This window comes from Salmo salar, chromosome ssa14 (assembly GCF_905237065.1).
Source record: "Salmo salar chromosome ssa14, Ssal_v3.1, whole genome shotgun sequence".
NCBI lineage: Eukaryota > Metazoa > Chordata > Actinopteri > Salmoniformes > Salmonidae > Salmo > Salmo salar.
The window spans coordinates 98,146,282-98,156,281 of record NC_059455.1 but is presented as its reverse complement, the minus strand read 5'-3'; the positions used below and the strand labels follow the sequence as shown (position 1 = coordinate 98,156,281).

The 10,000-nt window shown below is 43.9% G+C and overlaps 1 protein-coding gene across 1 annotated transcript in view; it reads right to left on the bottom strand.

Annotated features, from left to right (window-relative positions):
* csmd2 (CUB and Sushi multiple domains 2) overlaps positions 1–10,000 on the bottom strand; it is a 776,204-nt gene that overhangs the window by 335,837 nt on the left and 430,367 nt on the right. The window contains exons 14-15 of the mRNA XM_045695078.1: positions 7,246–7,436; positions 6,224–6,359 (exon numbers count right to left, since the gene is read on the bottom strand). Of these exons, the coding sequence (XP_045551034.1) occupies positions 6,224–6,359; positions 7,246–7,436 (327 nt within the window). The remainder of the gene's footprint in view (positions 1–6,223; positions 6,360–7,245; positions 7,437–10,000) is intronic.

Genomic DNA, 10,000 nt, shown 5'->3' with positions numbered 1-10,000 from the left:
TTATTCAATATGTAGTGCCCTATTCATTATGTAGTGCCTTATTCAATATGTAGTGACCTATTCACTATGTAGTGCCTTATTCAATATGTAGTGCCCTATTCATTATGTAGTGCCTTATTCAATATGTAGTGACCTATTCACTATGTAGTGACCTATTCGCAACCTATTAGAAACACATTGAATAACAGATTACTGCTATTAGCCCATAGAAACACATTGAATAACAGATTACTGCTATTAGCCCATAGAAACACATTGAATAACAGATTACTGCTATTAGCCCATAGAAACACATTGAATAGCAGATTACTGCTATTAGCCCATAGAAACACATTGAATAACATATTACTGCTATTAGCCCATAGAAACACATTGAATAACAGATTACTGCTATTAGCCCATAGAAACACATTGAATAACAGATTACTGCTATTAGCCCATAGAAACACATTGAATAACAGATTACTGCTATTAGCCCATAGAAACACATTGAATAACAGATTACTGCTATTAGCCCATAGAAACACATTGAATAACAGATTACTGCTATTAGCCCATAGAAACACATTGAATAACAGATTACTGCTATTAGCCCATAGAAACACATTGAATAACAGATTACTGCTATTAGCCCATAGAAACACATTGAATAACAGATTACTGCTATTAGCCCATAGAAACACATTGAATAACAGATTACTGCTATTTGCCCATAGAAACACATTGAATAACAGATTACTGCTATTAGCCCATAGAAACACATTGAATAAAAGATTACTGCTATTAGCCCATAGAAACACATTGAATAACAGATTACTGCTATTAGCCCATAGAAACACATTGAATAACAGTCACTACATGGAACAACAGATAGTCCCCCCTAAATATCCAAAGGGATTGTTTCCTTTAGTGTCTGTTCTATATCTGAGAGATTTAAGAAAGATCAGGAAACATTTTTTTATTTTTTTATTTTAAATTTTTTTAGCCTTAATTTTTTTGGAAGTAAACAGTCTCCATACATACTACCATAAATGACCTTCAGACAAGTCTGGGGTTGTCCTAGATCAAACCAACATGTACGTGTTCCTCAGAGGAGTCATATTAGTGTGCAGCCCAAACTGTTCGGACGCTACAAAGAAGTTTGCAGATCGTGAGTCGGCTGTACCGACTCCAGACGAGTCCCAAGGCACTTGTGGGGGGGGAGGGGGGATGACCAGTATAAGGGGTTATTTGTCACGTCCTGACCAGTATAAGGGGTTATTTGTTATTGCGGTTTGGTCAGGATGTGGCAGGGGGTGTTTGTTTTATGTGGTTCGGGGTTTGTTGGGCTATGTTCCTATGTAAGAGGGGGTGTTTGTTTAGAGTGTTCTGGGGTTTTTGGTCTATGTTCTAGGTTAGTGTTTTTCTATGTTCAGTCTAGTTTTTCTATTTCTATGTTTAGGGTTTGTTGATTGACCTTCAATTGGAGGCAGCTGTTCCTCGTTGCCTCTGATTGAAGGTCCTATGTATAGGGGTGTTTGTGTTATGGGGGTTTGTGGGTAGTTGTCTCCTGTTTTGTGTCTGTGCACCTGACAGGACTGTTTAGTGTCGTTTGTTGTTTTTGTATAAGTGATTTGTTTTTCCTTCTTTTGATTTATAAAGAAGATGAGTATACACGTTCCCGCTGCGTTTTGGTCTGATCCGTACGACATCCGTGACAACTATCGTGTTCGTGAGAGTCTTATCTTTCCATAAAAGGGGTCATAATACAGTTGTTTTGTAAAGCCAAACCACTACAGACAGTTTTATGATGTCTCCATGGTCTGACAAACAACACACCAGCTATGTCACCTTTCTCCGCAGAAGCGGAAGTGCGACAACGGTTGATTGAGATGCATTCAACGCAACAGAAGTTTCTATCTTTAAAACTGACAGCTTTTCATGGATATTTTTCTAAATATTCCAAATTAGATGTCTGCGGTGGTGCGGACATCGACTCTAGTAGGGTTAATAACATTTAATGTTAAAAGGTATGAATTGTCTACTTACAAGTTGCAAACAACGGTATGCCAATGCAACAGTCCGTTTGGTGTTATTTACAACTGTCTTGAGGAGATCAATTATATTCAACTAAATCACACCTGTATTTATTTTACATGGTCTTAATACTAGACCCAGGACCATTTCACAGCTACCCACTCCACTCAATGCTCAACAATACCCAACAATACCCACAATACCCAACAATACCCCACAACACCCCACAATACCAAACAATACCCACAATACCCCACAATACCCCACAATACCCAACAATACCCCACAATACCCAACAATACCCCACAATACCCCACAATACCCCACAATACCCAACAATATCACACAATACCCAACAATACCCCACAATACCCAACAATACCCACAATACCCCGCAATACCCCGCAATACCCACAATACCCAACAATACCCACAATACCAACAATACCAACCATACCTACAATACCCCACAATACCCCACAATACCCCACAATACCCACAATACCCCACAATATCACACAATACCCAACAATACCCCACAATACCCCACAATACCCACAATACCCACAATACCCCACAATACCCACAATACCCACAATACCCCACAATACCCACAATACCCCACAATACCCAACAATATCACACAATACCCCACAATACCCCACAATACCCACAATACCCACAATACCCCACAATACCCCACAATACCCAACAATACCCACAATACCCCACAATACCCAACAATATCACACAATACCCCACAATATCACACAATACCCACAATACCCCACAATACCCAACAATACCCACAATACCCACAATACCCAACAATACCCACAATACCCAACAATACCCACAATACCAACAATACCCACAATACCCCACAATACCCCACAATACCCAACAATACCCACAATATCACACAATACCCAACAATACCCCACAATACCCAACAATACCAACAATACCAACAATACCCCACAATACCCCCAATACCAACAATACCCAACAATACCCCACAATACCCAACAATACCCACAATACCCCACAATACCCAACAATACCCCACAATACCCCACAATACCCAACAATACCAACAATACCCCACAATACCCCACAATACCCAACAATACCCAACAATACCCCACAATACCCCACAATACCCACAATACCCCACAATACCAACAATACCCACAATATCACACAATACCCAACAATACCCACAATACCCCACAATACCCAACAATACCCAACAATACCCACAATATCACACAATACCCCACAATACCCACAATACCCCACAATACCAACAATACCAACAATACCCAACAATACCCCACAATACCCAACAATACCCAACAATACCCACAATACCCAACAATACCCACAATACCCCACAATACCCAACAATACCCCACAATACCCAACAATACCCAACAATACCCACAATACCCACAATACCCAACAATACCCACAATACCCCACAATACCCAACAATACCCCACAATACCCAACAATACCCAACAATACCCACAATATCACACAATACCCAACAATACCCCACAATACCCAACAATACCCACAATACCCAACAATACCAACAATACCCAACAATACCCAACAATACCCAACAATACCCCACAATACCCAACAATACCCCACAATACCCAACAATACCCACAATACCCCGCAATACCCCGCAATACCCACAATACCCAACAATACCCAACAATACCCCACAATACCACCCACAATACCCACAATACCAACAATACCCAACAATACCCCACAATACCCCACAATACCCAACAATACCCACAATACCCAACAATACCAACAATACCCAACAATACCCAACAATACCCCACAATACCCAACAATACCCACAATATCCCACAATACCCAACAATACCCCACAATACCCCACAATACCCCACAATACCCCACAATACCCACAATATCACACAATACCCCACAATACCCCACAATACCCCACAATACCCCACAATACCCCACAATACCCCACAATACCCACAATACCCCACAATACCCACAATACCCACAATACCAACAATACCCAACAATACCCAACTCTAAGTCTATATTAGAGCAGCTGAGAACAGAACGGAGCGTAGCCAGTAATGTCTGTGGGAAGACAATTTAATGAGGATGGGTCTATGTCTGAGTTTAGAAAATGCAGGTTTTGTCTAGATTTTATATCCCAGGTCTAGCTCTGTTGAAAGGGAATGGAAAGAGCAGACGAGGAGGAGACTGAAGGAAGGGTGCCGTTGGGAAGAAGAAGATCAACAGTCTGAGAGACAAACAGAGCATCTGACATAGAGGATTCATAGTGCTATCTCGTTAACAAGTCACACTCACATGAAGAGACTGATGCACAGTCACACGCACACACACACACACACACACACACACACACACACACACACACACACACACACACACACACACACACACACACACACACACACACACAGAGAGAAAGAGACCGATGCACAGTTCTACGCACGCACGCACGCTCGCACACACACACACACACACAAATGCGGACATACAAATACGAGAGCTGTGTTTGAATAACCATACTCACATACTGTATACGACATACTTATTAATGTGTATACTACATACTATAATACTGTTAGTTCATTTTAGTATACTGTAAATAAATCCTTTCAGATGAGAGTACTAGCTCTTCGCCTGTCTACCCGGAAGTTGATGCTGTTGCTATGCAACCTCTTGCTAGCTAGCTAGTTAGCATAACAAATTACCAGTTAGACATTTTACAACTACGGGTGTGTTCTTAAATTCAATCAATCAAAAGCGTTTGTAAATTCAGAGCGTTCTCAGATTGTCTGTTTGTAAATTCAGAGCGTAGACTGGACGCTCGGGCCGAGGAGTAGGGTTAATTTGAGCGTTCTGACCTTACAACGGCAGTCAAGCACCCATGCTAATGTTGGCTAGCTTGCTAGCTACTTCAAGATACAAATGAGACCACTCTGACTACACTTTTTGGCCAACGTTTACTGACGAAGGCCATATTCAACATGTGTTGAGCGCTCGTAAATTCATTATTCTGCACTCTGGTACACTCAGAAGAGAGTGCTCTGAAATCGGAGTAGATAGCCTGAGCGAATTTACGAAAGCACCAGAATGTCCAAAGAGAACGCACAACAACTATTAGTATGACGGGAATTATCAAGTCAATAAACGTTGGGTAGTTAGTTAGCCTATAGTTAATATACTGGCAAGTTTGATGTGTAAGTAGCCAACTAACATTAGGTAGCTAGCTAGCAACATACTGCAATGATATGCTATGTTGTTCGTAAGGACAGCGTAGCTAACAAATTGTCAGCCAACATAACGTGTAAGGTAACATACTTAAAAAGTTGTTACTTTATTACATTGCTCAACATTTTCCTAACATTTGTCATAATTAGTTAAAGCAATGAATTTCTATCCGCTCTCGTCGGACATCGGCTGCATATTTTCCGCCATTTTCTTCAAAACTGAAAATGATGTGAAGCCACGCCCATTTCCTGAAGAATTGCATTATGGTCCCTAAACCACAGAAATAGTGTCCTCTGCATGTATACTTCATATTTTGGTGAATTTAGTATACGAAATCCGGTAACTTTTGGCATGCTAACTATATCGACACTATGACCAATAAGCATACTGTGTACTCAATTCACGTCACAAATAGTGCGGTTACTACGAGTATTCGAACACAGCTCTAAGAGCTCTATGACAAATCTTAGACATAAAGTACTTCACTGAAAGACATGGTGGTGCTGTTTAAACTATAAATAACTCACAGAAGTATCATCCCTCCCTCGCTCCCCCCCCACCACCCCTCCCCATCACACATAGACCCCCCCACCACCCCTCCCCATCACACATAGACCCCCACCACCCCTCCCCATCACACATAGACCCCCCCACCACCACCCCTCCCCATCACACATAGACCCCCCCCACCACCCCTCCCCATCACACATAGACCCCCCCACCACCACCCCTCCCCATCACACATAGACCCCCCCCACCACCCCTCCCCATCACACATAGACCCCCCCCCACCACCCCTCCCCATCACACATAGACCCCCCACCACCCCTCCCCATCACACATAGACCCCCCCACCACCACCCCTCCCCATCAAACATAGACCCCCCCTTCCACTCACTGGTGAAGGTGATGTTGAACCCTCGTTCTGTGTAGGTGTGGTCAGTCAGGAACTCGAGGCGTGCCACGTGGGCACTGGTGGTGATGGGAGCTGGCAGCACGTCACCAGAGAACGTACCCAGGATGGGAGACTCAGCCTGGGGTAGAGAGAGAGAGAGAGGGGTAGAGAGAGAGAGGGGGGTAGAGAGAGAGGGGTAGAGAGAGAGGGGTAGAGAGAGAGGGGTAGAGAGAGAGAGGGGTAGAGAGAGAGGGGTAGAGAGAGAGAGGGGTAGAGAGAGAGGGGTAGAGAGAGAGGGGTAGAGAGAGAGGGGTAGAGAGAGAGAGGGGTAGAGAGAGAGAGAGAGGGGTAGAGAGAGAGAGAGGGGTAGAGAGAGAGGTAGAGGGGTAGAGAGAGAGGTAGAGGGGTAGAGAGAGAGGTAGAGGGGTAGAGAGAGAGGTAGAGAGAGAGAGGGGTAGAGAGAGAGAGAGAGGGGTAGAGAGAGAGAGAGGGGTAGAGAGAGAGAGAGAGAGGGGTAGAGAGAGAGAGGGGGTAGAGAGAGAGAGAGGGGTAGAGAGAGAGAGAGGGGTAGAGAGAGAGAGGGGTAGAGAGAGAGAGGGGTAGAGAGAGAGAGGGGTAGAGAGAGAGAGAGAGGGGTAGAGAGAGAGAGAGGGGTAGAGAGAGAGAGGGGTAGAGAGAGAGAGAGGGGTAGAGAGAGAGAGAGGGGTAGAGAGAGAGAGAAAGAAGATTAAATACGAGTGAAAATATGAAATAATAACACAAATCAAACATTTGATTGAATGAATTTATTTTTTACCTTTATTTAACTAGGCAAGTCAGTTAAGAACAAGTTCTTATTTTCAATGACAGCCTAGGAACAGTGGGTTAAACTGCCTTGTTCAGGGGCAGAACGACAGATTTTTACCTTGTCAGCTCAGGGATTCAATCTTGCAACCTTTCGGTTACTGGCCCAACGCTCTAACCACCAGGCTACCTGCTGCTCCGAATGATTAATTGACTGATCGATCGATTGAAACAAACCATACCTTGCCACCGTCTTTGACGCTGAGGAAGTCAAACTGTTTCTCCATGCTGAGGTCATTGAAGGCCAGGTTAATCCTACTCTCTGGCTTGGTGATGATGAGCCACACACAGTGCATATTGTTTCCATATTCCTGGGGGTAGTTTGGGGACAGCAGCACCCCAGAGGGAGTTGTGAAGTTGAAGAAGCACGAGACTGGAGAAAGGGAGAGCGGGGATCGGGAGATAGGGAGGGGAGTTAAAGAGAGAGAGAGAGAGAGAGTTAGATCAAACCAAATTGTATTAGTCACAGGTGTAGACCTTACAGTGAAATGCTTACTTATGAGCCCCTAACCAACAATGCAGTTTAAAAAAATACGGATAAGAAATAAGAAATAAAAGTAACAAGTAATTAAAGAGCAGCAGTTAAATAACAATGTGGAGGCTATATACAGGGGGTACCGGTACAGAGTCAATGTGGAGGCTATATACAGGGTATTACGGTACAGAGTCAATGTGGAGGCTATATACAGGGTGTACCGGTACAGAGTCAATGTGGAGGCTATATACAGGGTGTTACGGTACAGAGTCAATGTGGAGGCTATATACAGGGTGTTACGGTACAGAGTCAATGTGGAGGCTATATACAGGGGGTACCGGTACAGAGTCAATGTGGAGGCTATATACAGGGGTACCGGTACAGAGTCAATGTGGAGGCTATATACAGGGTGTTACGGTACAGAGTCAATGTGGAGGCTATATACAGGGTGTTACGGTACAGAGTCAATGTGGAGGCTATATACAGGGGTACCGGTAGAGAGTCAATGTGGAGGCTATATACAGGGTGTTACGGTACAGAGTCAATGTGGAGGCTATATACAGGGGGTACCGGTACAGAGTCAATGTGGAGGCTATATACAGGGGGTACCGATACAGAGTCAATGTGGAGGCTATATACAGGGGGCTACCGATACAGAGTCAATGTGGAGGCTATATACAGGGGGTACCGGTACAGAGTCAATGTGGAGGCTATATACAGGGGGCACCGATACAGAGTCAATGTGGAGACTATATACAGGGGGTACCGGTACAGAGTCAATGTGGAGGCTATATACAGGGTGTTACGGTACAGAGTCAATGTGGAGGCTATATACAGGGGGGTACCGATACAGAGTCAATGTGGAGGCTACATACAGGGGGTACCGATACAGAGTCAATATGGAGGCTATATACAGGGGGGTACCGATACAGAGTCAATGTGCGGGGGCACCGGTTAGTTGAGGTAATATGTACATGTAGGTAGAGTTATTAAAGTGATTTTGATAATGGCAGTTAGGATGGGGGAGGGGAGGGAAAGAAAGAGTTAGATATAAGCAAGTTATATTTGAATTTTAATGCACTTTAAAGCTGCAATAAAGTCACCACCCAAAAAAAGTTCTAGATATGACTTGACAGGAAGTCCAAGAAGCGGCAGAGCTGTTCTATATATGCACTATTTCTATGCTAGCCGTTCTTAAGTTTAATTTCTACGTCTTATACTTTCGGTTTGGTAAACCAGCTTCCGACCCCTAAAAATACAATATTTTTGCTGATGGTTCAATGATTCTCCACACTTGTTTTGTCACATCGACTGAACTTATGCTAACGATTCCCCCAAAAAATGTTGCCACCAGGAAATGGCAGAGCGATTTTTTTTTGCATCTATAATTACATAAACGTTGAGTTGATATGATTGCATTAGCTACGACTCCAGTACAGCTCCTCTAAAACCAATGGTTCCATCTGTTAAATGTGACGAAAGAGACATATTCACACTCATCTGCAATGCTTCTGCAAATAAATAGATTTAGGATAAACATTTATTTAACAACAACAAAAAGATTAGATAAACTAAATTAGTCCAGTAAAGAGAGGGTTGCCAGACACTGCCTGTTTCACTGTGAAGGGAGATATGTCCATCTAGTTGCCAGACTCTGCCTGTTTCACTGTGTAGCGAGATATGTCCATCTGGTTGCCAGACTCTGCCTGTTTCACTGTGAAGGGAGATATCTCCATCTGGTTGCCAGACTCTGCCTGTTTCACTGTGAAGGGAGATATGTCCATCTGGTTGCCAGACTCTGCCTGTTTCACTGTGTAGGGAGATATGTCCATCTGGTTGCCAGACTCTGCCTGATTCACTGTGAAGGGAGATATCTCCATCTGGTTGCCAGACTCTGCCTGTTTCACTGTGTAGGGAGATATCGCCATCTGGTTGCCAGACTCTGCCTGTTTCACTGTGTAGGGAGATATCGCCATCTGGTTGCCAGACTCTGCCTGTTTCACTGTGAAGGGAGATATCTCCATCTGGTTGCCAGACTCTGCCTATTTCACTGTGAAGGGAGATATGTCATCTGGTTGCCAGACTCTGCATGTTTCACTGTGTAGGGAGATATGTCCATCTGGTTGCCAGACTCTGCCTGTTTCACTGTGAAGGGAGATATGTCCATCTGGTTGCCAGACTCTGCATGTTTCACTGTGTAGGGAGATATGTCCATCTGGTTGCCAGACTCTGCATGTTTCACTGTGTAGGGAGATATGTCCATCTGGTTGCCAGACTCCGCCTGTTTCACTGTGAAGGGAGATATCTCCATCTGGTTGCCAGACTCCGCCTGTTTCACTGTGAAGGGAGATATCTCCATCTGGTTGCCAGACTCTGCCTGTTTCACTGTGAAGGGAGATATCTCCATCTGGTTGCCAGACTCTGCCTGTTTCACTGTGTAGGGAGATATCTCCATCTGGTTG